This window comes from Urocitellus parryii, chromosome 11 (genome assembly GCF_045843805.1).
Source record: "Urocitellus parryii isolate mUroPar1 chromosome 11, mUroPar1.hap1, whole genome shotgun sequence".
NCBI classification, from domain to species: Eukaryota; Metazoa; Chordata; class Mammalia; order Rodentia; family Sciuridae; genus Urocitellus; species Urocitellus parryii.
In genome coordinates this window covers 28,214,278-28,241,670 of record NC_135541.1, presented here as the reverse complement: position 1 = coordinate 28,241,670, position 27,393 = coordinate 28,214,278, and the positions used below count along the sequence as shown (strand labels likewise).

Genomic DNA, 27,393 nt, shown 5'->3' with positions numbered 1-27,393 from the left:
TGTGTCCGCCGAGAACTAAAAAATAAATATTAAAAATTCTCTCTCTCTCTCCACTCTCACTCTCTCTTTAAAAAAAAAAATTGAAATGTTTAAAAAAAAAAAATCAACAAATAAAAACAATGGGTAAAGAAAATGTGACGAGAGCCTAACAACTATTAAGATATAAGTAGTATGTGCAGGCTCCCTGCATTATTGACTTTACATTTTTTGCCTGCATTTAAAAGAATATGGAGATAGTAGAATGAATCAGACATTATTACACTATGTGCATATGTTTACATGATCTGTGTAACTATATCATGTACAACCAGAAGAATGGGAAGTTATACTCCATTTATATGTGATATATCAAAATGCATTCTACTATCATGTATAATTAGAACAAATTAATATTAATAATAATATACTCATATAATATATAATATTATATAATATGCTAATATTATTGGTATCATATTAATATTAATTTTTAAAATATGGGCTGCAGTTGTATCTCAGGGATAGAGCTCTTGCCTAGCATGTGTGAGGCACTGGGTCCAATCCTCAGCACCACATAAAATAAATTTTAAAGAGGTATAACAAAATACAATAACATTTTTTTCAATTAAAAAAAAAATTGGGGGGGCTGGGGATGTGGCTCAAGCGGTAGCGCGCTCGCCTGGCATGCGTGCGGCCGGGGTTCGATCCTCAGCACCACATACAAACAAAGATGTTGTGTCCGCCGAAAAGTAAAAAAAAAAATAAAGATTAAAAAATTCTCTCTCTCTCTCTCTCTTTCTCTCTCTCTTTAAAAAAAAAAAAATTGGGGCTGGGGTTAAAGAGGTACAACAAAATAACTTTTTTTTTTTCAATTAAAAAAAAATGGGGGGCTAGGGTTATGGCTCAGCAGTAGAGTGCTCGCCTCACTGTGCAAGGCCCTGAGTTCGGTCCTCAGCACCACATAAAAATAAATAAAGGTACTGTGTCCAACTACAACTAAAAAAATGAATGAATGAATGAATGAATGAATAAATAAATAGATAGATAGATAGATAGATAGATAGATAGATAGATAGATAAATAAATAAAATCACACACACGATGGAAGCTCTTGGTCTCCAAACTCAGATTCGGAGTAAGGGGCCTTCTTCTGCCAGCTCACCGTTCCCCCTCAAGCCTCTCACCATGTTTAGGCTTTTTCTTTTTCTTTTATTTTGGGAACTTTACCACTGAGCTATATTCCTAGTTCTTTCTATTTTTCATTTTGAGATAGGGTCAAGTTACTGAGACTGCCCTGGAACTTGAAATCCTTCTGCCTCAGCCTCCAAAGTAGCTGGGATTACCAGTGCTTGGTGCCCGCTAATTGTATCCAGGGTCTTTTACAATCCTATATGACTGAGACAAAGTCAACCTCTGACCCCAATGTGCTATCATCACCATGTAGAACATCTTCCTCTCCTAGATTCTTGCTTCAATTTCATTCTGTCTACCTGGCATACTCTTCATAACCTCTTGGCTCAGGCAAAATGCCTCCTTCTCTACAGCCATCCTGAGCTCCTCTCCCAACCAGAGGCTAAGCTGCCAAATCTTCAGCTGATCCTAAATCACCTATCATTAAGTGCTGGAATTATGTACTCCTGTCTATTCCTCTAGTTCTTGAGGAACTTGAGTTCCTTAAAGGCACAGTCCTGGCCACAGTAGACAGGCCATAAGTGATTAAAAAGGAGAGCAATGAGGCAGTGCAGTCACAGTATTTTTGGAGAATTTAAGTTGTTTAAGCCAGCCAGCACATGCTGGAGTAGATGGATGACTTCGCCATCAGGCTAAAACTGAGAAGTTCACACAGAAAGGAAAAGGAACCAGAAAGGCTTGTGAGCAGAGGACTGAAGAGAGGCTTGTTGGAAACATCCTTTGCCTGCAGATTTCCATGTGGAAGGATTCCTGGTTTCTCTCACTGCCTTGAATGTGTTAAGTATGCACCACCACTTAGCCAGGATCTGCCTTTTGCAGAAAAGAGTGTTCTAGTCTTACTCTTATAATGTGGACGCTGACTGGAAAATACTTTTCCCCAGGAGGAGCCTGTGGTTATCAGGACTGCCTATGACTAGGTAGATCATCCATCAAATTGAGATTAAATGAGTAGAAGGGTCATTTGGCCATGGGTTAAAAGTCATTTTGTTCAATCATGTTAATTGTTAATATGATAACATACAAAGCTCCATATGCCTGATTCTTCTATCACTTAACTGATTTAAAATTTGGGAGGAAAAGAGATGGACATCGTGGTATTTTGTATTCCTTCTTTGCATGCTTTAAAAAAAAAATACAGAAAAATGTGACGCTAAAAAAATTAAATTAAGGGGGCTGGGGTTGTGGCTTAGCAGTAGAGTGCTTGCCTAGCACATGCAAGGCCCTGGGTTTGATCCTTAGCACCACATGAAAATAAATAAAGAAAGAAAGAAAGGTATTGTGTCCAACTACAACTAAAAATTAAATATTTTTTTAAATTAATTTAACAGTAAAGCATAGACTAAACAATGCATATGAAGTATTTAGTATATAATAAGTCTTTGCTACTTCTTAGTTGCTTTCTGATCACGATGGAAACCAGAGAATGCTAGAAAAGCAGGACAGGGTGAATTGTGGCACCACAGAAGAACATAGAGGCTTGAGGGCTTGTGACCAAGAATGGCCAGATGGCAATACAAGTCTAAGAACTCCAGCTTGGAAAAGCTAAAATCCCTCTCTCACAGATGCTCTCATAAGAGGCAGTGAGAGCAGCAACCAGAGGCAATGAGAAGGAAACACAGTGGTTATTCGCTCATTAGCCTGCAACCACCATGAGATGGATGGTGGAACATTCAAATGGTAAAAGGAAGACTACAGAAACAGCCCTGAGACTCAGAGAACTCAAAGAGAAGAATTTGAGAATTAAAGACAAGGGGAGCTGGGCAGAGTAGTGCACATCTGTAATCCCAGCAGCTCAGGAGGCTGAGGCAGGAGGATCGAGAGTTCAAAGCCAGCCTCATCAAAAAAAGAGGTGCTAAGCAACTCAGTGAGACCTAGTCTTTAAATAAAATACAAAATAGGGCTGGAGATGTGGCTCAGTGGTTGAGTACCCCTGAATTCAATCCCCAGTACCAAAAAATAAATAAAAATTAAAGACAAGGGGAAAAAATAACCATAAAAAGGGACTATAGGCAATACTAAGAAAATATGGATACGAAATGAGTGTTACTAGTTCATTCAAAACAGATACAAAACAAATACTTCAAATGTTAATAATTATACATGAATGATGAGTGAGCATGGGAACTCATGATGGCATTCTATTTCCGTGTACTTTAGAAATTTTTCAATAAAACTGTTTTGTTTTGTTTTTAAACCCAGGGGCACTTTACCACTGAGCCACATCCCCAGCCCTTTTTTAAGAGAGGATCTTGCTAATTTGCTTAGGGCCTAAATTGCTGAGGCTGGCCTCAAACTTGAGATCCTCCTGCCTCAGCCTCTCAAGTAGCTGGGATTACAGGCATGCACCATGGTACCCAAAATAAAACACTTTTAGGAGATAAATTTTTAAGAAGTAAAAAAGGGACCAGAGGTATAGCTCAGCGATAGGATATGTACTTAAAAGTACATAAGGCTCTGGGTTTGATACCAAGCACCTAAGAAAAAAAAAATAAAGGTACAAGAACAAGGAATTACAAGGACCTTCTGCATGAGCTACTACTATGTGCCACTCCACACAAGCAGCAGCTTGGTCCACACAAACTGTGAAGCCATGCAGTAAGAACAGGTCACTTGGGTGGCAGGAGTCCAGTTGCACCTAACACAGCTCTGAATCCCTCTCAGCAGGGAACCATTTTGCACAAAACTGACAAGAAAAAGCTGCTATTGACAGTGTGATCTAGGATGAAGGGTGAACAAACATGTTCACATTTACAGTTTTGGGAAAGTATCCTGATATCTAAAATGATCCCCTATCAATGATTTGCTGGGCCTCCCCAGGAAAATCAGGCTGAGAAAAAATACCCTTGAATTTTAGAATAAAAGGGCCATCTAATCCCAAACCCCCAAGCATCTGGGCTATAATGGCTACCAATCTAACCCTGTGCTTCTAAGGCAAGGAGTGTCACCCCACACTAGAGTACATTCAACTGGGCTAAGGATCTGCCAGTCACTGAAGCTAAGATACAATGCTCTGGATCAACAGTAGAAAATTATTAATTCCCAGTAAAGAACAAGCTAAAAAAGAATGAATGTCACATGTCACCTGGCTTTTTATCTGACACAATAATGCATGCTGGAGGCATTGACAGGGGGTTTCTCCTGCTCTCCTGGACTCCTGCAGCACCTCCACCCCACAGGCCCACATCCCCTCCACAGGATGTCTTCCAGGGTAGCTGACGCCCAAACCACTGTCCGGAGACATACCTCTGCCAGCTCCCGTTCACTGATACTTCTGGGGGCACTGCCTTTCTTCCTGATGCATGGCTCTCCCATGGTGACTCTGCCATCCCCTTTGGCATAGCTATGCACAGTGAGAACTCCTGTTTGCCCTTGAGCTTGACAGGGGAGTGGCTCACTGGTTTCTGAATCAGAAGAAAGAGAATCCCGAGAAGAACTGGATCCCAGGCTAGAAAATGATTTCTTTTTGGAACCAGAGAAGATAAGGCGTCCTCCCATAGAAGCAGGGTTCACAGAAAGATCCAGAGCAGCTGCCTCTTGTTCCTCCTCATCATCCTCCTCTTCTAGCTTGACGTTTTTGAGCTCTTCAAATTTAACATCAGTGGAGTCAGAGTAATCTGAAACATACATAAGACATTAGAAAAGCCAGGTTCCTCCTGAACATGTGAACTTCATAAAGATAAAGACAAAACACAAGGAGCATGGGCTAGAAGTAAGACCTGGCTTCAAATTCTGGCTGTCAATTACAGGGTCCTTGTGTGATCTGGGCTAACACCTCAGCCACACAGGCCTCCATTTCTTCCTCTAATTTATCATGTGAGGACACTACCACTTATCTTCAGACCTCCTAACTGTAACTGCTGGTAACAGCCTTCACAGAGAGCACTCAGCAAGCAGCTGTGCCTCTTCCTCACAGTCCTGCAAGAGATGAAAGCCTAAGCTCAGCAGAGGACCCAGATACCCCAGCCAGAAGAATTGCTGAAGAGAAGCCAACCCAGCCTCAGGTTTGAGTATACAGGACTATCTGACTGTCAGCAAACACACCATGGCATCATGAACAGATTTGTTCAAGCCTGACCAAGACTGACACAAGCCTCTCACTAACAATTCTAACCTCACGAACACCTGCTGACTGCTCTGAAGCACTACTGACCACACCATTCTCATACAAATGGACCCTCAAGCCCCCAAGTAAACAAACTCTAAAATGGGAGGCACCCTGAACTTGATCATTACATACACACAAATTAAATCACCACACTGTATCCCATAAACACGTACAACTATATGTCAATTAAATATTTTTAAAAATAAGCCAGGCATGATGACACATACCTATTAATCCCAGCTACTTGCAAGGCTAAGACAGGGGGATCCTAAATTTGAGACCAGCCTGGGCAACTTGGCAAGACCTTAAAAAATTAAAAAAAAGATGCTGGATATAATGGTACACACCTATAATCCCAGCAGCTCAGGAGTCTGAGGCAGGAGGATTGCAAGGTTGAGACCAACCTCAAAAACACTGCAAAACCCTTGAGCAACTTAACAAAGCCCTGTCTCAAAGTAAAAAATAAGGACTGGGCCAGGCACAGTCGCACACACCTGTACTCCCAGCGGCTCGGGAGGCTGAGGCAGGAGGATAGCAAGTTCAAAGCCAGCCTCAGCAAAAGCGAGGCACTAAACAACTCAGTAAGACTTTGTCTCTAAATAAAATACAAAATAGGGCTGGGGATGTGGCTCAGTGGTCAAGTGTACCTGAGTTCAATCCCTGGTACTCCTAAAAATAAATAAATAAGGGGCTGGGGATGTGGCTCAATCGGTAGCGCGCTCGCCTGGCATGCGTGCGGCCCGGGTTCGATCCTCAGCACCACATACAAAGAAAGATGTTGTGTCTGCCGAAAACTAAATAAATAAATAAATATTTTAAATAAATAAATAAATAAGGACAGGGGATTTAGCTCAGAAGTAAAGTGTCCCAGTTTCAATGAGTAGGATCAAAAACTACACAAAAAATGGGGCTGGGATATAGCTCAGTTGGTAGAATATTTGCCTAGCACAGATAAGGCCCTGGGTTCAATCCCTAGCACCACCAAAAAATAAAAATAAAAGAACAAAAATAGGGCTGGGATGGTGGCTCAGCAGGACAGTGCTTGCGGAGCACAGGCAGGACCTGGGTTCGATCCTCAGCACCACATAAAAAAATAAAGACATTGTGTTGTGTCCATCTACACCTAAAAATAAATATTTTTAAAAAATAAATAAATAAAATAAAAGAGCTAAGTACACAGCTTAGTGATAGAGTACCCCTGGGTTCAATCCCCAGCACTGTAAACAAACTAAATAAATAAAAGTAACGAGCAGGGTATAGTGGCACATGCCTGTAATCCCAGCTACTTCCAAGGCTGAGGCAAGAGCATTCCAAGTTCAAGGTGAGCCTCAGTCACTAAGCAAAGCCCTAAGCACAAAATAAAAAATAGGAAGGACTAGGTACGTGGCTCAGTGGTTGATCACCCCTGGGTTTAATCCCCAATACCAAAAAATAAAAAATGAAAAGGTAAAATAAAATGGCAGTCCATGTTTACATCATCTCATCCCTCTTCTCCAGCCTCTTTTCCTGGTCACATAACTGTCTTCCTCTAAATAGACCACTCCTAATAGTCTATTTAGAGGAAAACCCCACCAGCTTCCCAAGACAAGGCATTGCTTCCTGTCTTCATGGCTTGCCCAGCATCTTTGGGCGCCTTGTCATACCTGCCCATCTTACTTCATCAGTCACCTTCATCAAATGTTTGAGTTTCTCTCACTCCTCATCAGGTGGGAAACAGGCCTTTCCCCTCCATGCCTGTTCCACCCTGCATATCCCTAAAGCACTTCTCATAGTCCAACTACAGGTCTTCTCTTTTTTTTTTTTTTTTTTTTTAAAGAGAGAGTGAGAGAGAGAGAGGGGGACAGAGAGAGAGAATTTTAGTATTTATTTATTTTTTCTTAGTTCTCGGCGGACACAACATCTTCGTTTGTATGTGGTGCTGAGGATCGAACCCGGGCCGCACGCACGCTAGGTGAGCGCGCTACCGCTTGAGCCACATCCCCAGCCCCAACTACAGATCTTCTCACAGATTGCACTCTCTCCTTTTTTATTTCTGATCCTGCACTCAATATGCACAGCATACAGGACAGACAAGGGCTACGAAAAATGCACCATGTTCTACTCACCTGGGAAAGGCAGGCTATCCTCAACTTGCCGCACAGAGCTGTGGGTGGGCCTCACAGGAGCAAGGGTGGCCTGACATTCTGTCATTTCATACTGTCCTGAACTTAGTTCCTCCTTGGGGAAGAGCTCACTCTGACTTACTTCCTGTGGTAATTCAAGACAAACCCGGTGCCTCTTTGTCCCTATACGGTGCTTGGCCAGACTGTAAAGAGAACAAACCTTCTAGAGTCCACATATGAAATCACTTACCAAATACATTCAACCTTGTGCAAATACAACCCAAAATAAATGCCCAGGGCCTGTCAGTACTGGTTCAAAACTGGGGGCCACCTCTTGTTTGTGTGATCTGAACCAAAAGACTTGATCTCTCTGAATTTAGTCCATCATCTGGAAAGTATCCCAACCCACCTCACAGATTTGGGGTGAAGATTGAGAAAAGGTACATGGAGCACCGCAGCAGAGTGCCTAGCCTTTATTAAGTACCCCATAAATGTCCCTCTGGTCTTTCCCACATGAAATGGGAAAAACTCTTCTCAGAGCACTGGCTCAGATCCTGACAACACCAGCAAACTTATCTTCCTACTGCCACTGCCCCAGAAAGTCTTGATCCCACCATCACATTCTCCTTTTCAACAAATATTCTGGGGGATGCAGCTCAGTGATAAAGCACCCATGGGTTCAGCCCCCAGTATCACAAAAATAAAACAGAATAAAAAACAGAAAACACTCTGATAGGAAAACTAACTTTTGGCAGAGGGGAGCCCTACCCCTTGCTCCAGCCAACTACAGGTTTATTATCTTCATTGCTGGGTAAGAGCCACAAGGAAGTGCTGAATGCTCCAGCTCTGAGGGTTTTGGAACTTTACTAAGAAGAGCTGTGGCTCAAACACCCCACTTAGTCATAGCCTTTCCACAGGTTTTGAGAGCTGCCCAGAATCCCATCCTCAACAGTCAGGTCAAAATGGCTACCAGTTACCTTCTCTTTAGGTCTCCCTCCTCTCCATCTTCAGCTCCTTCCATGTCCTCCTCTGGGCATTCCTCCTCATTCCCAGCTCCTGGGGGAAGTTCACTCTCCTTGAGAAATTCTGCTGCTTCTGGTGTAGGCACGGTATGGTCAATAATTGTGCTGTCCTTCCCAGCTTTCCAAAGTTTGTATCTTTCTGGCTGGAACTTCCTCACAAACACATCCATGGAGATCTTCACCATATCTTTTCTGCAGGAGCACTGTCACAAGTAGCCAGCAGGTGAAGCACACCTTATCTGTTTCTGCCTCACCTCCACATCCCATCTCCTCCCTCCATGTGGAAAAAAGCATGAGACATTTTAAAACCAAACTATTCTAGTTCGCAGGACAAGGGCACATTGCCCTTACAGAAACTTCAAACACAAGGGAAGCAAAAAAAGGTCAGAGAGTGCTGGCTCAGTAGTGAGTCTACCTGGGCACTAATGAGAGTGCATAGAGGATGGGCAGTGACGTGGCTCTGCACCTAGGTCCTGAGATGGTCAACAGCCACATGCCTTTGGATATCTATCCAAATCAAGACTACACAAACAAGCCTAGCACTCTGAGCCACGGCACACCTTGTTGCTTGCCTATAACAAAAGTAAATGCCTAGGGCTGGGGATGTGGCTCAAACGGTAGCGCACTCGCCTGGCATGCATGCAGCCTGGGTTTGATCCTCAGCACCACATACAAACAAAGATGTTGTGTCCGCCGAAAACTAAAAAATAAATATTAAGATTCTCTCTCTTAAAAAAAAAAAAAAAAAGTAAATGTCTAAGACTTTTTCAAAAGAGAAATCTCAGAATGGTCACAGCAAGAAATATTGATAATGTGGGGTATAGTTTTAATTCTAAATGGACTTAAGTGCAAAATCTCACTTTTTACTTCCCAAAGCTAAATATATTTTTAAAAATTCTTTATGAACACAAAAAGCTGTCATTTTTACACATTTCCAGCCAGTCTTTCTGAATTTCAGCACTTTAAAGAAATGTTCTGGGTCTAGGGTTGTGGCTCAGTGGTAGAGCACTTACCTCAAATGTGTAAGGCACTGGGTTCAATCCTCAGTACCACATATAAATAAATGAATAAAGTCCATCAACAACTTAAAAAACTATTTAAAATATAAAAAAAAAAAAGAAAGAAAGAAAGAAATATTCTGACACTAACAACAATTTACTCAACCAGATATTTTTAGTCAGTATAATAGACATCAAGAGGGCTCACCAGCACGGCCTGTTTGCCATACTCAATCCAACGCCGGGTAGCAAAATTGGTAGACTCTGCACAGTTGAAGCCATGATTAAAGCCGGCATGGTAACCATAAGGGAAAGTAATCATGAACTCTCCAGCTTCTTGAGTCACCTAAAGAAGAGAAGACTTAGGGCTGGGGATGTTACTCAAGCGGTAGCGCGCTCACCTGTCATGCACAGGGTGCTGAGTTCAATCCTCAACACCACATAAAAATAAAGATATTGTGTCCACCTCAAACTAAAAAAAAAAAAAAAAAAGAGAGAGAAGACTTAAAGCAGCTGGCACATATGGCAGAGACTATAAAATGGGACTCCTGGGCTCTGGTTCAGCCACCAATTAGCTGAGCAACCGCAGATAAGTCATATACTACTGGGGTCTTCTGGCTTGTATAAAATGAAAAGCCTTAAGATACTAGATGCATATCATGACAATAATTAACACTTCCTCCAAGTTCAGTGCTGTGTAGATGACCTGCTCCTCCCATGGCCCACTAGTCCCCCCTTTGGGATCAAACTCCCACCCTAAATCAAAGTGATGGTGACAAACTAGAATAAAATTCTATGAAACAAAGACCAAAAAGGGCTGTCTCTATGTAAGCCTAAGGACTTCCGTATGTAATGTCAGCTCACCTTGTCAAAGGGAATGCCATATTTCTTCAGCATTAATGGGGAAATCAGGGTCATCTTATGGCGGAGAAAAGCCTCACAGCTTTGAGCACTTCCTGGGAAAAAGCCTGTTTAAATGCACAAGGGGTCTGAGTTTATTCCATACTCCACACTAGCTGTATAATCCTGGAGTCACTTCATACCTGTAAATCTCATCTGAACGAAATCTATCTATCTCTGGGCAGACTCCTAAGATTCTACAGTGCACCTCTCCAGATAGAGTATTACATGGGTAATCAAACTTGTTTGGGTGACTGACAACACCCAAGCTGCCTCTGTTCTTAACAGCACTTTGAAACTTTTTAGAACTTTCTCCAATACTGAAAGATTGAGACTGCACTCTTTTGTCAAAAGTAACAAATCTATAGCATAATCTACCCTGGCTTTCTTGAAATAAGATTCTCTAGAGGTACAAATCTAATCCACATAAAGATCAAACTATGAAATAACTTGATTTTTACTTTAACAGTTTGGGTTTTGGCAGAAGAACCAGAATCAAAATGATTTGTATACTTTCCTGGTTATAGAAACCAGTGCTTGGAGGAACTGAGACAAAGACCATCAAAGGAAGAACTAAAGGTTACCTTTTTGGATACAGTTGAGCCCATTCCCTCCCTGTAAATCTCTGAAAGGCCACACAAGATCTTATCATAGAAAATGAACATTTGAGAGCTAGACACAGCTCACAGAAGGGAGGAGACAATACCTTTGGCGAGGCGCTCCAATCGTTTTCCATGTTCAGGTGGAACAGAGTACCTGCAAACATATGAGAGCATCAGACATGGAGCAAAGGACAGGAACAGGAGCCAAAGGGCTTGTCCCACTAGAAAAACACACTGAAGCTAGTAGAGAGAACGCTGAAGTTTCCCAGCACAAAAAAATGACAAATGTTTGAGGTGATGAATATGCCAGTTCACTGATCTGATTTTAACACATTGCATACATGGACTGGAATAGCAGCACACTGTAGCCCATAAAAAAATGTACAATTATGTATTGACTAAAAATAATAATACAAGCTGGGAGTGGTGGCTCACACCCACAATCCTAGCAATTTAGGAGACTGAAGCAGGAGGATCACAAGTTCAAAGCCAGCCTCAGCAATTTAGAGAGACATTTAGCAACTTAGTGAAACCCTGTCTCAAAATAAAAATCAAAAGAGCTTGGATATTAAAAGGGTTCAGTGGTAAAGGGTCCCTGGGTTCAATCCCCAGTACCCAAAAAATAAATAACTTTAAAAATGAAATTAACAATATAAACCAGGTGCAATGGCACACACTTGTAATCCCAGTGACTCAGGAGACTGAGGCAGGATTGCAAGTTGGAGGCCAGACTGGGCAACTTAGTGAGACCCTGTCTCAAGATAAAAATAAAAAGGGCTGAGGATATAGCTTAGTGATAGAGCATCCCTGGGTCTAATCCCCAGCACCACCAAAAAAAAAAAAAAAAAAAAAAAAAAAACCTTTTTTTTTTTTTTTGAGAGAGAGAATTTTTTAATATTTATTTTTTAGTTTTCGGCAGACACAACATCTTTGTATGTGGTGCTGAGGATCGAACCCGGGCCACACATATGCCAGGCGAGCGTGCTACCGCTTGAGCCACATCCCCAGCCCCCACAAAAAACACTTTTTAAAGTTGCTAAGCACTACAAAAAATCTGGAGAAGCTAAGTATTTGACTCCTGGAGCAGAAGAATGCAGAGCCTACACAGGAATGTGACTGAATTTATTTCTTCTATATTCACCCACTTAATAAAACATCTATTGGAGATGGGGTTGTAGCTCAGCAGTAAAGTGCTCGCCTAACACATGTAAGGCCCTGGGTTCGATCCTCAGCACCACATATAGATAAATAAAATAAAGGTTTTATGTCCAGCTACAAAAAAAAGATAGATATTTAAAAAATAAAAAATCTATTGAATATGCACCATGAACTAGGATTTATGGTACAAAAAGTTATGTTATTCATGTAATAAAATTTTTTAAAAGAGGAAAAAAAGGTGGCATTACATAATCTCAGTGTTTTTTAAAATGCTCCCAGGAGAGTTTAAAAGGCCTAATTAGAAGAGGTTAGAGAAAAAATGGGAAGCAGGGTAGAGATGGATTAGAAACCTAGAAACTTGGTCTGGGATCTGCTGATGATTCCATTTTCCCTTCATCTGCATAAAAGCTATACTGATTACCCAATAATTAATTACTCCTCCACCTGGTAGGGTGTCTAAATATCACAGTAACTGTACTCCATTTAAAAAAAAAAAAAGTGGGCTGGGGATGTGGCTCAAGCGGTAGCGTGCTCGCCTGGCATGCGTGCGGCCCGGGTTCGATCCTCAGCACCACATACAAAGATGTTGTGTCCGCCGATAACTAAAAAATAAATATTAAAATTCTCTCTCTTCTCTCACTCTCTCTTAAAAAAAAAAAAAAAGAATTCTTTCTATCATCTGAAGGAATAATACCAGTTTTGAAGTCTGTCTCTCAGAAGGTCAGGCACAGAGGTACCCTATAATCTCAGCTACTCAGGAGGCTGAAGCAGGAGGATCTCAAGTTTGAGTTCAGCTTGGACAACACAGCAAAACCTTGTCTCCAAATTTTTAAAAAGAGTCTAGGAATATATCTCAGTGGTATAGCTCAGTGGTAGAACACCCCTGGGTTCAATGCCCAGTACCACAAAAAATAAATAAACAGAAACAAAGAAATGTCACAGGCCCATTCAGAAGTTATAAAGAGTGGGACTGCCTGGAACAGTTCCATGACTTTCAGTAACAGATTAAACTATGCTTTCCTAAGATGGTGTTGAGTCATGTGTTCCCTAAAGATTCATTTCTCAACAGATAGTCTGGCTCCAACAGTATCTGATCACCTCAAAATGTGTCTCAATGTAGAATGTCATCTCCACCCCAAGCCTGCAGCACCAGAATCCACATTTCAACCTGGTCCAGAGGCTTCCAGTGTACATTAAAGGTGAGAAAACCTGTACCAACTATGGGCTGACTTTACCAGGACTTTGGCTCTCCGAAGTGCAGGTAATTGATGCTGTATAGGTCCATGTCTTCTGTATGCCAGGCAAAGGAAGTCTTCCACATGCCAAAGTACAGGTATGGGGTGTTCACACCCTCAATGGTGATCCCACTCTCCTTTTCAACCAAATCCAGAATGGTCTTCAGCCGGCCAATGTTCCACTCATCAACATGCTGTCAAAGAAATGACAGTCCACAGTAAATTATACTTGAATATAAAATGAAGTTATGAATCTACAAACCACAGAGAAGGCTTCAGGAGAGCCTATCATCTCTGATCAACACATAAAATAATGTCAAAACCACAGGCCAGTCACAGGGGTGTATATGTGTAATTCTAGTGACTTGGGAGACTGAGATAGGAGGGTTATAAATAGAGGCCAGCCTGGGCAACTTAGAGAGACTGTATCTCGAAATAAAAAATAAAAAGGACTGGGCCCGGGTGTAGTGGTACACACTTGTAATTCCAGCAGATTGGGAGGCTGAGGCAGGAGGACCGCAAGTTCAAAGCTAACTTCAGTAACTTAGCTAGGTCCGGAGATCTTAATGAGACCTTATCTCAAAATAAAAAATAAAAATAAAAAGGGGGGGCTGGGGATGTGGCTCAAGCGGTAGCGCGCTCGCCTGGCATGTGTGCGGCCCGGGTTCGATCCTCAGCACCACATACAAACAAAGATGTTGTGTCTGCCAAAAACTAAAAAAATAAAATAAATATTAATAAATAAATAAATAAATAAACAAACAAAAAGGGCTGGGGATGTGGCTCAGTCATTAAGTGCCTGTGGGTTCAATCCCCAGTACCAAAACAAAACAACAAAACTGAATTCCTCACTTTTTTTTTTTAATATATACTTTTTAGTTGTAGTTGGACACAATACCTTTATTTTACTTATTTTTATGTGGTGCTGAGGTTCAAACCCAGGATCTCGCACATGCAAGCCAAGTACTCTACTGTTGAGCCACAATCCCAGCCCCCCTCACTTTCACAGTTACTACTGGAACTGACACCATCATGCCTCCAAAGAGATTTAAGCAATATAATATAGGAAAGATGTTTAAGGAGGTGACAGTTACCTGATCTAAATCCCAGGAAGAAGAGTTTTAACAAAAGATAAAGAAACTTAGGTCAAATTGGGAAAAACAAAGAAAAATGGGAATTAACTATAGTAACTCATGCTTCTTTTAGCTTCAATTTCCACTGGGCAGAGTCTTCATAAAATGTCTACATTGTCCTTTCCCCGAGTTGTACTCAGCCAGAAGCCCCCCTCCTAAAACCAAGTTCCCAATTTTTGTGCCCTGCTTTTGTACTTCCCAAAATCTGCAGGCATCAATCCGCCATTCATGCCTACAGGCTTGACTCCCCATCACCCCACAATATTACTGTCAACAAACTTATAATTCACTTTTTAAATATTTTCCTTCTGATAATTTACAAAAATGTTAAAATCTAAGCAATAATACCTAAAACACCTAATTTTTTTTCTAATCATCCAAAGGCAGGTTCAAATAGCCCCTCTTCTACCATATCAAAGCAATTCTTGTTTGAAAATTGGGATCCCCCTGACTCAGCCTCTAAAGTCACTGGGACTATAGACATGCACCAAGGTGCCTGGCACCAAAGCAGTTCTTCATGCAAAAAAAAACCCAAAAACTATACTTCAAGCCAATGCAACTAGTTAAAATAGCTTTTGCTACAGAATCCTGTTTAAGGGTTTTTAAAATCTAAATAGGTTTCTCTTCTTAAATATATACGCCTTTCAGTGATCTTCTTTCTGCAGAAACCACACAGCTCCTCCCCCATCATTTCATTTTCTCTGAACCATCCCACCCTTTCAAGAACTCATCATCTACCACCCACAGACTATGCTAACAGCCCTTGAAAAGAACACCACATCATCTAATTCACATGCAGAGTGGGAGAAATAAAGTTCAGTCACATGCAAAAAATGCTAACAACTAAGGGAACTCAGCATATCAGTTGGTGGTACATCATTCATTTGTTCTTCCACCCATTCACCAACTCACTTTTAGAAACCTACTAAGTGCTGGGCAGGAAAAAAAAAAAAAGGTATTATGTTACAAAATTTCAAATATTCTGCACAAAGGGCTTCCAAGGAGCCTCACCTTTTCATAGAGAGTACCATTCACATCTGCGCCATAAATTGGAGGGTTGAATGTGAGATTTTTCCAGTATTTCCGCTCAAGCTCTTCAAACTCACTATAGCGTGGGGTACAGTACCTTCCAAAGTTTAAAAAAAAAAATTTGTTAGCCACTTACTGTCACTAAATTTATTAGGCATTATGAACAGTGTAAGACACAATTCCCTGAATTCCCTATTTCCAGAACAGCAAGACATTTCAAATGAACAAGACACAATCTTGGCATTCAAGGTTATGTACAGTAACTCCCCTCAATATCCCTTCCATGAACTGGGCCCAAGGAAACTGGGAAAAGAAGGTCACTAAAGCAGTGACTTGAATCCATCTTTTTTTACAACATAATAACTTCCACTGAAGAGAGGCTACTTAAACTACACCCTGCTTGATTCAGAAGTAGCTTAGCCAATGAGGAAAAAGGACTTAAAAACTATAAAGAACCACAGAACACACACCCATTAATCTCAGCAACTTGGGAGGCTGAGGCAAGAGGCTCTCAAGTTTGAGGCCAGCCTCAGCAACTGAGGGAGGTTATAAGCAACCTAGCAAGATCTTGTCACAAAATTAAAAATAGAAAGAACTGGGGATATAGCTCAGTGACAGAGCACTTGCTTAGCATGCACGAGGCCCTGGATTCAATTCCCAGTACTGTAAAAAAATAATAATAATAATGAAAAAGTTATTAAGTGGCAATTTAAAAAGAATAATACACCAGCCTTACAAACACAAACAAGTGGGAAAAGTAATGTACTAAAATGGAAAAAATATTAGTAAGATATTATAATTGTATAAAGATTAGACCTGAAGCCCAAAATGAAATTTTATGGGGCATAAAAGGAATGAGTGAAAACAAATCTTACTTTACTGCCTTTCATTTCAATGTTAACCTAATGAATAATACATTTTAGAAAATTCATGTGTTTAACAACTCCTTTGCCTTCTAATGATCTGTTTTTATAAATTTAGGTTTTTACGTAAGATGTTTTCTTAAAGCTGGCTGGACATAAAAATAGAAATTAGGGGTAAAAAATCTTGTCTCATAAGGCTGGGGTTGTGGCTCAGTGGTAAAGTACTTGCCTAGCATGTATAACACACTGCCTTTGATCCTCAGCACCACATAAAAATAAATAAAATAAAGGTATTGTGTCCATCTACAACTAAAAATATATATATTTTTTAATCTTCTTGTCATATATAAGGGTAGGGGCTGGCAGTCTAGCATGCTAATAGAGCACTTGGCTAGTGAGGCCCTGAGTTCAATTCCCAGCACTGCAGAGTAGAAACAGAGTTGTTTATAAGGAAAAGAAATGCTGAACACAGTGATCTATGTTTGTAATCTCAGCAACGGAAGAACTTTAGGCAGGAGGATTACATGTTCCAAACTCGCCTGGGTAATTTATCAAGACCATATCTCTAAATAAAAATATAAAGGGCTGAGGATGTACTTCAACGGTAAAGAAATTCTAGATTCAATCCCTAGTACTGAAGAAAAAAAAAAGCAAAGGAAAAGAAGTATATTGAAAGAAAAAAGCCTAGCATATATTGACAAGAAGACATAGGACGCTAAAGACACTGGTAGAACCCTGCATAAGAAACAGAAAGCGGCTAAGTTTGGCCCCACAAACACAGCTAAAATCAGGATCAACTATGACACAGACTTGCATCTGCAAAGCTTATCATACTTCTTCAATATGCTTTTACATAAGTTCTCTCATTGGCCAACAGGCTGGCTGGCAATGTAGATGTTTTAAGCTTTGTCAATAAAACTGTTAAGACCTCAATTAGGGGCTGGGGATGTGGCTCAAGCGGTAGCGCGCTCGCCTGGCATGCGTGCGGCCCGGGTTCGATCCTCAGCACCACATACCAACAAAGATGTTGTGTCCGCCGAGAACTAAAAAATAAATATTAAAAATTCTCTCTCTCTCTCTCTCTCTCTCTCCCCCCCCCCCTCACTCTCTCTTTAAAAAAAAAAAAAAAAAAAAAAAAGACCTCAATTAGAATCCACAAGCCAGTAGAGAGCTTGCCTTGCATGCAGGAGGCCCTGGGTTCAATCCCCAGTACCAAAAAAAAAAAAAAAAAAAGGTATTGACAAGCCAAATGAAAAGAAAGCAAAGTATAGAAATAGAAAGAGCAAGACCTGCTATGAGAGAAAGAGAAGACTTAAAAAAAACATGAAAGGCTGCCTCCAGAAGTGAGGACTATAAAACAAAAACTTAGCTCTGGGCTTAATCTCAGCAAAGGCAATTGTCACTCAAGCTGAAATTAAGACATGAGTAAATCAGAAAGGCTCAGGAAATAAAGCAAGAGGAAGGAAAAGGAATCTCTTGTGGAAATCCAAGGTTGGAGAGCAAAGTGAGAAGATACCAGAAGAAGGATTAAGAAATAGTCACAGCCAATTGAGGGAAACACAAAGTATATTTTCTGTGATTATGACACAAGATGACAGCTAAATGTTAAAAACAGAGAGAAAAGCAACTAAAAACAATAGGACTAAACAAACACGTTTTCAGACAAGAATGAGCAGATGAAGAAAGTTACATGACAGAAAATAAGGTTAGTAATTATTTATTCACATTCTGTTACTGTCAAAACAGAAATCAGATAGCAGCTAACAGGTAGTGAAGAGCCTGCCCATATCTAAAGACAGAAGATACCACAATGAACTGAAATGACTAAAGCCACTTTTTGATAAAAGGTGGCATCAATATACCTCTCAAAAAAAAAAAAAAAAAAAAAACCTTTCAAATCACCTCCAACTTTCTTTTGCAACTGTGCAATTTAGTATCATCCAAAATATTATTATAATTCTAGGGTAGGGGTTATAGCTCAGTAGCAGAGCTCTTGCCTGGCATGTTCAAGGACTGGGTTTCATCCTCAGCATCACAAAAAATAAATTTAATCTTTAAATTATTCTGCTTCAGCTGGGCATGGTAGCCATGCCAGTAATTCCAGCTCAGGAGGCCGAGCCAGGAGAATTGTGAGTTCAAAGTCAGCCTCAGCAAAGGTGAGATGCCAAACAACTCAGTGAGACCCTGTCTCTAAATAAAATACAAAATGGGGCTGGGGATATGGCTCAATCCCCGGTAGCACCCCCCCTCCAAAAAAATTACTCTACTTCAAATGGGAAAAACAATGGGAATGGGACCACCTTAGGCAAGAATGTAGAAAGATTTAGACTACAACACAGGAAATGCTTCCACAGAAACTGCAAAAAAAGGGAGAGAGAAGCTAGAACTGAGGAAGCTATTCCTCAGTATGACAGTAGCAGTCTTGGAGACAACTATAAGGATGAGACAATAGGTTTTAGATGTTAAAACAGAGAAAGTGTTTCTACTCACTTATCACTATTGGCAATCTTGCGGAACTCTCGAACAGTCATGGCTTTCTTCTGTATGTTGTACTGAGTAAAGAGGCCAGACTGCCCTGTTACCAGTTGCTGGATAGGTGCAGGGATGACCAGATCATCAATGTCATCATAGGATGCTCGTGGCTTCCACTCTTTTGGAGGAACAACCTACAGGAAACATAAGAAAAAAGGAGACAGATAAGAAACTGAAAAGTTTGGCAGGTGTTTAGTCTGCTACACAAACAGTCAATTTCACTGGACAGTGATTCTGAATTACCAACAGTAACCCAAACACAGGAAGACACACTGTCATGCTAACCCTGACCCAGCTCTGCCATCAACTAGCTGCCTAGTTGCAATGACTCTTATTCTCAGACTAGGTGTCTTATCAGGTTGAAAAATTGGTCCTTTCTCAATATAACAGCTCAGGGCTCTTAAAAAAAATTATTTTTACTTGATTTGGGTAACTCTATGCTCATATAGAGTTTCCTTCTCTTGCACACCAGATTGCAGTCTATTTACGAAGCCTAAAGTCTTTTTTTTTTTTTCTTTTTTGGCAGTTCTGGGCCCAAACCTAAGGCCTCACACATGCTAGGCAAGCACTTCATCAATGAGCTTCATTCTCAGGCCCAGAAAACTTACATTCTTAAATATTCAATCTTTTTTTTTTTTTTTAATTTTTTTTTTAATATTTATTTATTTTTAGTTCTTGGCGGACACAACATCTTTGTTTGTTTGTGGTGCTGAGGATCGAACCCGGGCCGCACGCATGCCAGGCGAGCGCGCTACCGCTTGAGCCACATCCCCAGCCCCTAAATATTCAATCTTGAAGCCATACACTGTGGTACATGCCTACAGTCCCAGCTATTTAAGGGAGAAAATTTTTTAAAGCAGGTGGGGGAGTGCTGGGAATACTTCAGAGGTAATGTGTCCCTGGGTTCAATGTCCAGTACCACCCCAAAACAAAACAAAAAAAAAACAAGCTAATCTTGAATAGTTAAATTAGAAACTAAGGTATGGAACACTGTATGGCATGTTATGTTTTACGTAAGAAGTGACAAAATGAGCAAACATATGTATATATGTGTGCCATAATATGCATACAACAACACAGGAAGATATACATAAAAGCATGGAGAAAGAAACGGCATAAGAATTTACATTATCTGCTAGCATTTTTTTTCACCCATGAATTATCTATTCCAAAAAATAATAAATTAAGATGAGGGGCTGGGGTCGTGGCTCAGAGGTAGAGCACACACCTAGCATGTGCCAGGCACTGGGTTCGATTCCCAGCACCATGTAAAGCAAAATAAAGACACTATATCCACCTATAACTAAAAAATAAAAATATTTTTTAAAAAATGAGAAAAAAAGACAAATAAGTCTCATCCATAAGTGAGGAATATGTTGTTAAAAAACAAAAAAGAGGGACTGGGATTGTGACTCAGCAGTAGAGCACTCACCTAGCACATGCAAAGCCCTGGGTTCAATCTTCAGTGGAAAGAAAGAAAGAAGGAAGGAAGGAAGGAAGGAAGGAAGGAAAGAAAGAAAGAAAAAGAAAAGAAAAGAAAAGAAAAGAAAAGGAAAGAAAGGTATTGTGTCCAACTACAACTAAAAAATAAATATTTAAAAAAAAATGAGGGGCTGGGGATGTGGCTCAAGTGGTAGCGCACTCGCCTGGCATGCACGAGGCACAGGGTTTGGTCCTCAACACCACTTAAAAATAAAATAAAGATATTGTGTCCACCTAAAACTAAAAAATAAATATTAAAAAAAAATGAACCAACAGAGAAATATGTAAGGCATGATCCCATTCTTTTTTTTTTTTTTTTTTGGTCTTTTTTTGAGAGGGGAACTGGGGATTGAACTCAGGGGCACTCAGTTGCTTAGTGCCTCACCATTGCTGAGGCTGGCTTTGAACTTGAGATTTTCCTGCCTCAGCCTCCTGAGCTGTTGAGATTACAGGCCCGGCATGTGCCACCTCGCCCTGCCCATTCTCTTTTAAAAACAAAAAATGCAATACTGTATGTGAGTTTATTTGTGTAAGCAGATAAAGATGTGGAAGGAACTAAAAACACTAATCGCTTTAAGGAGATGGTCCTGTAGAAGACAGATGAGATTAACCTTTTCTTTATGTATTTTTTAATTACTTAACTTGTAATAACAAGCATTTTGGGGTAATTTTTTGAAATCTAAGAAAGTATAACCAAAAAAGTTAATATGCTGGAAAGCTGTACTGCAGGTCATGTGGTTCCTATCCGTTATTCAAATCCAACAACAGCCATGTCTGCATGTAAGAGTAAAGATGGAGCTATCTTGAGCCTCTATGGAGGCAGCAGGGTCTAAGACTGGTCCTCTGCTTTCTAATCAATATCCTTGCTTTCTTTTTTTCATATTGAAAAAGTAACATATATGTATAATTGGAAATTCAAACAGCATAAAATTTCTACCTGAGACTGAGTCCCTCTCAGTTTCTTGAAGATCCTTCTAGAAATATAATCTTCACAGACTTAGAAATTTGATTTTGACAAATTTATAAAAGGCTGATTTGACTGGGGAAGAATAACTGATTCAATTCACAGAGGGAAAAGTACAAACCAGAAAAATTTCAAATTGCAAAGACCAGAAACAGAATACTCATGTTGGCTGGCCAAGTACATTCTCTCCTCTGGATGAAAGTCCAAATTACTATCAGAGTTCTGGATGAAACTGAAATTAAATGTAGCATAAACAGTCATATATTAAAAACCACTAAAGCACCCAGCTCCATTTTGAGCACAGAAGCAGAGAAGCCAGGTCAGCAGACGCTGGCTCTCTCTCTTTTTTTTTTTTTTTTTTGTTATATCCTGGGAGTTATGTATATATTCTTGAATATTTACCCTTTTCTCAGATTTAATTTACAAAGATTTTCTCCCATGCCACAGATTGCCTTTTCACTGTTGATTGTATTGCTTGATACACAGAAATTTTTAATTTTGATGTAATCCAATTTATTTTTTCTTTTTTGACTGTGCTTTTGATGTCATATTCAAGAAGTCATTTTTGCCAAATTCAATGTCATGAAGTTTTCCCCGTGTTTTCTTCTAAGTGTTCTATGGTTTTGGGGGGAGTTGTTTTGTTTGTTTTGTTTTGTTTTCCTCCTATAATACTGGAGATTGATTGCAGGAGTATCTACCACTGAGCTACATCCCCAGCTCTTTTTATTTTGAGGCAGGGTCTTTACTAAGTTATGGAGGCTGGCCTTGAATTTGGCAGTCCTCCAGCCTCTGCCTCCCTAGTTGCTGGGATTACGCGTATGTACTACCACGCCCAGCTTAGTTTTAGGTGTTTGATCTATAGCTCTAGATTTTTTTTTTTTTTTTGAGAGAGAGAGAGAGAGAATTTTTTTTAAATATTTATTCTTTATTTTTCGGCGGACACAACATCTTTGTATGTGGTGCTGAGGATCCAACCCGGCCGCATGCATGCCAGGCAAGCGCGCTACCGCTTGAGCCACATCCCCAGCCCCAGATGCTGGCTCTTTACCTGCCCTTTGTGAAGATTCCAAGCAATTCCTCCCCCTAACAACAAAGGTGTTTCAAATGTTAACAACAGAAATTAACTTGCAAATGAAACAGCTTAAACTGAAGTCACTGCCTGGCACTTACTTACTTTCAGTAAGATCCAGTCCTGGCCTTCCTTTAGGAAAACTTTTACTGCTACCATGTCACAAAAGGTACACTGAACAATCTTACTCCTTACCTTAGCTAGTCCAGCACGATGAGCTCCTTGGGATTCAATGTAGGCAATGTATCGACTGAAGTTCCGGAATTCTTCCATGGTTGGATAAAAGGTCATTATCCGAGCACTTGGATTCGGGGTTTCAGATTCAGAAGCCATTTTCCCTCCTTTTTGAAGTCACTTTGGTCAGTCAGGAATCTGAAGTACATTATAAAGGCATAAAATTATTCAAAATGTAAAAATTAAATGCTCAGAATGACAGTACTGAAAATACTAACTGATAATGCAGAAATTCTGAAAGATCTTTAAGACCACACACCTGGAAGTAGGAATTATTTAAATGAACTTGAACAAATAGAAAGCTTTTGCTTAAAAAGAATCTGAGGGGGAGGGGGTCGAAGGCTAAAGGGAGCTATGGATATAGCTTGGATGGTACAGTGCTTACCTCACATGCACAAGGCTCTGGGTTCAATCCCCAGAACCACAAAAGAAAAAAATTAAAAGAACCTGATGTATCAAAACTGCATATATTCAAATCTCACTTAAATAGAGACATTGTTACAACTAAAAGGGAAATTATTTGGTTCTTGGTCCAATCTAACAACATAATTCAATTGACCTGCCCACATTTTTTTTGGGGGGGGGGGGGGTGTTGGTTGTCAAGTTACTCCCTTATTTATACCTTACTGTTTTCTCAAGATAGTAAAACATAATATAATATAATCTGATTTTTTTCTGCAATACTAGGGATTGAACACAGGGCCTTGCATATAGTACACAAGCACTCTATCACTGAGCTACATCCCCAGTCTTTATTTTTTTTTGTTATTGTTGTTGCAGTTGGACATAATACCTTTCTTTTATTTTTTATATAGTCCTCAAACAAACTAGGCGATCACTCTATGGCTAAGCCACAACCCTAGCACCACCAGCCTTTATTTTGACTTCCTTTTTTTTTTTTGAGATAAAACTGCCAAATTGTCCAGATTAGCCTTAAACCTAGATTCTCATTCTCCTGCCTCAGTCTCCTGAGTAACTGGGATTACAGGAGTGTGCCACCACACCTACAATCTGATTTTAAAAAGCCACTTATTGGATCTTTTATAGGGCACAGCTTTAGAACAGGATCCTAGATTCCTAAAAGTGAACTTGGCTATAAGATTACAAATCTTAAGGGTTAAACAGTATTAGTAGCATCATTTATAATTTTTAAACCTTATAGTAAAGTTGGTCTCATATCTAAATCAAAAAGCAGTTTCAGCAATACATAATGAAGTCAAGCTAGAGACAAGTTCAATTGCTATACACACAAAACTCAAAGGACAACATTTAAGCAGGCAATAAACTAACAATACAGAGCAAACTTCATAACTGGAAAAAGCAAAATACATATTTTGTTTTTAGATGAGGAGTTCAGCTCAGTGGTTATATCCCCACTGCTCAGTAACACAATAGACCTCAACTGAAAAGGGACAAAACATACCAGCCAAAAGGAGCCGATTTAGAAGTAAAATTGAACCTCCTCACAAGACCCCATAGTTCTGCCCTCCAATCGGGGGTCTAAAGGAATGGCAGGGGCTGGGGATGTGGCTCAAGCGGTAGTGCGCTCGCCTGGCATGCATGCAGCCCGGGTTTGATCCTCAGTACCACATACCAACAAAGATGTTGTGTCCGCCGAGAACTAAAAAATAAATATTAAAAAAATTCTCTCTCTCTCTCTCTCTCTCTCTCTCTCTCTCTCTCTCTCTCTTTAAAATAAATAAATAAATAAAGGAATGACAGTTCAACTACATAGGAAGAAACTGCCTCCAACCTACCAGCAAGCTAGCAACAGATTGAGAGGAGGGCATGGAACAAAACTTTTAAGGTGGGAGAGAAGATGAACCCTACTATCTTCAACTGAAAGGCTTCCTTCCATTCCACCCAATAAGACATTTCTGGCCAGGCACTTTTCATGAATTTCCTATAAACTCTGCATGGCAGGCATACTGTTATCCCTGTTTCACATACCAGGAAATTTACCCACAGTCCATTCCCAGTGCACTTTCCATTACTTTGTGCTGCCTACATCATAATCTCCATCTGGACTGTCACTGGCAAATGTGGATCCAAGTGTGGAGGAACCTTAGGCTTAATTCAAATAAATTTGGGGGCCTTCCTTTCTTTATTTATTTTATTTATATAAGTAAAATATATATACACACATACACACAATCTCTCATATATATATAGATATACACACATACATATACATACACATACGTATACATACAAATACACACGTATATGTATATATAAAAATACCACAATTTTTTTACTTTTGAAAATCATACAAAAGCACATAAGCATGTGAATACAGGATTGCCGCTCCTCCCCTGGGGCTTAAAGGGATCATAATGGGAATTCATCTGCCTCTGGCCGTTCATCTTTGTGTGTCTGGAAGGCAGAACAATGCACTGCACAGAGTGGGCACTTAGTAACTGTTAAATAACTGAATCCTTATCTGCACCTCAATTGTTCATCCCCTTTCTTTAATCCTAGGGATTCCTTTTCCCAGTCTATTCCCTAGGGAAAACTCCGGGTCCCTGACACCTCGCATCCAGCAACAAAGCCTGGTGATTCAAGAACACTGGCTCCAGAGTCAAAACTATGATTACAGATCCGATCTCTGCCATTAGCTGAGTGACCTTGGCTGTGTGAGTTGACTGACTTGTTCTCAGTTTCTCCACCTGTAAAATGGGGATCCCAACGCCCTGCCCTGCAGGGTTACTATGATTAACTCAGATGATGCAAGCGAAACGCTAAGCACTAGGCCTGGTACTTAACCACTCCACGAAGGCTGCGGTTGCTAACAACTTCGAACTTCCACACCCTCTCCTCGCACCCCCTCCCGTGGGTATCCCTCCAAAGACAACCCCCGTTCGCAAAGTCCCCGAACCTCACCGCTTAAAGGTACGGCCCCTCCCGGCCCCGCCGCCTAGGTTAGTGAGGCCGGGCGGCAGGAAGAAGAAAATAAGGGCCAGTGGGTCCGCCCCCCTCTCCCGATATCTATTGGCCACAAGAGATTAGAAAGAGCCAATCTCAGGACTGATTTTAGAAGCTCCCTCTCCTATTGGCCTAAAAACGTGCCGATCACGCGCCACAGAAAGAACCACCCCACTGCCCCTCCCCCACTAGAGATCACGGTCACGGCAACAGCAGCAACAAAACTAAAGGAATCCAAAACCCCATGGTTCTCACCTGAAGCCCAAAGCCCCGACAGGGCTCAGGCTCGTTTTCTGCTGTCGCCACTAGCCAATCCTACCGCTTTGCCAGCGGACGAAACACGAAGCTCCGCCTCCTCAAAAGTCGGCTTCTGCGCAGCCGCACAGCACCCACAGAGTCAACCAATCCGAGGGGGGGGGCCACAAGTCTTCAAACAACCAATGAGCACACGCTGTAGGCTCCTCAGAGTCCGGGAATATTAAGCTGCTCAGCCTATGAGCGCTGACTCCGGCTGTTGCCAGGAGGAAACGCCATGCCACTCGGGACCGCGGCCACTGAGCATCTCAGCTGAATTGTGGAGCTGGCCAATCACAGGCGGCTTTAGGTCCCCCCCATAACTAATCAGGGTTGAAAGAATCGAGTACCCAGAAATGGGGAAGGTGGGTAAGGCGACAAGGGTATTATAGGATGTTTCTAATGCAACAGTGGGTCAAAGTTTCCTTGGGGTGAGCAGCCCCTCAACCTACGGTGAAAAGGTGAGGGGGCCTTTAGGGACAGCTTGCAAAGTCAAGAAGTCCTGAGAAGGTGACCAATTTGTCCTGGCTTATCCGGACTGTCTTGGTTTTAAAAACAAAGCCCTATGTCCCTCGAACCCCCTTGCTAACAGGAGAGTCAAGACCGGTCCTGAAGGAGAAGAAGTCCTGGGGGTCATTAGGACAGATCCTGAGGGAGGGTATCCTCTGGGTCATTAAAAAGGATTTCCTCCATGAATGGTGATTTGGGGATCATTAGAAGCAGCTCCTCCGGGGGTGGAGAGGGGATTCTGGGAATCATTAGAAGCACTTTTGGAGGGCGAGGGGGTTCCTAGAAGTCAATAGAAGCAATTCCTGAGGGATAGAGTCGCCTTAAGAAGTTACCAGATTGTCAAGGGTGATGGGGAAGAAGGCATTACATGATATCCTTATAGGCTAAATATGAAAGGAAAATACCCACAACAGAGGTATAAAAAATGTACAAAATTACCAATGAATGAGTAATTTTTGGTGCACTGGGAAAAGCTCTATGGAGTTAGACCTGTGTTCAAAACCAGACTCTCCTTTGAACCTGGGTTTTCATATCAGTAAAATAGACAAAAAAAAAAAAAAAAAACTACTTTGCAGATGGTTGTGAAGATGAGAGTGAATGAATGTCAGACAAAAGGAAATTCTAGGGAGAATGGTATGGAGTTAGAGTATGCACATACTTCCAAACAACACAAGCAAATGTTTAAAAATAGCAAATAAATAAATAAAAGGAGCCGGTGTCGAGGTCTTGGTGGCGCATGCCTGTAATCTTAGCCCAGAAAGCTAAGGCAGGAGGATCGCGAGTTCAAAGCCAGCCTGAGAAATGGTGAGGCGCTAAGCAACTCAGTGAGACCCTGTCTCTAAATAGAATACAAAAAGAAGCCTGGAGATGTGGCTCAGTGCTCTAGTGCCCATGAGTTCAATCCCCATTGCCTCCTCACCGCAAAAAAAAAAAAAAAAAAAAGTATAAATGATTATTGAACAAATGATCATTAGTAGACAACCAATAATTCTTTATTTCTTTCAACATTTATTTTTTAGTTGTAGGTGGACACAATACCTCTATTTTATTTTTATGTGCTGCTGAG

General features: G+C 40.8%; 1 protein-coding gene across 2 annotated transcripts in view; it reads right to left on the bottom strand.

The window, feature by feature from the left end:
- Positions 1-25,890, bottom strand: part of Kdm4a (lysine demethylase 4A) — a 52,969-nt gene extending 27,079 nt beyond the window's left edge. The window contains exons 1-11 of one of the 2 annotated variants that reach the window (XM_077803642.1): positions 25,779-25,890; positions 22,560-22,736; positions 18,808-18,983; positions 15,437-15,551; positions 13,293-13,486; positions 11,004-11,053; positions 10,262-10,365; positions 9,606-9,743; positions 8,355-8,602; positions 7,381-7,580; positions 4,414-4,784 (exon numbers count right to left, since the gene is read on the bottom strand). In XM_077803642.1, the coding sequence (XP_077659768.1) occupies positions 4,414-4,784; positions 7,381-7,580; positions 8,355-8,602; positions 9,606-9,743; positions 10,262-10,365; positions 11,004-11,053; positions 13,293-13,486; positions 15,437-15,551; positions 18,808-18,983; positions 22,560-22,697 (1,734 nt within the window). In that variant the 5' untranslated portion in view covers positions 22,698-22,736; positions 25,779-25,890. Of the gene's footprint in view, positions 1-4,413; positions 4,785-7,380; positions 7,581-8,354; positions 8,603-9,605; positions 9,744-10,261; positions 10,366-11,003; positions 11,054-13,292; positions 13,487-15,436; positions 15,552-18,807; positions 18,984-22,559; positions 22,737-25,481; positions 25,528-25,778 lie in introns of those variants that run through there. The other variant, XM_077803643.1, reaches the window with a different exon arrangement.
- Between the last annotated feature and the right edge of the window lie 1,503 nt (positions 25,891-27,393).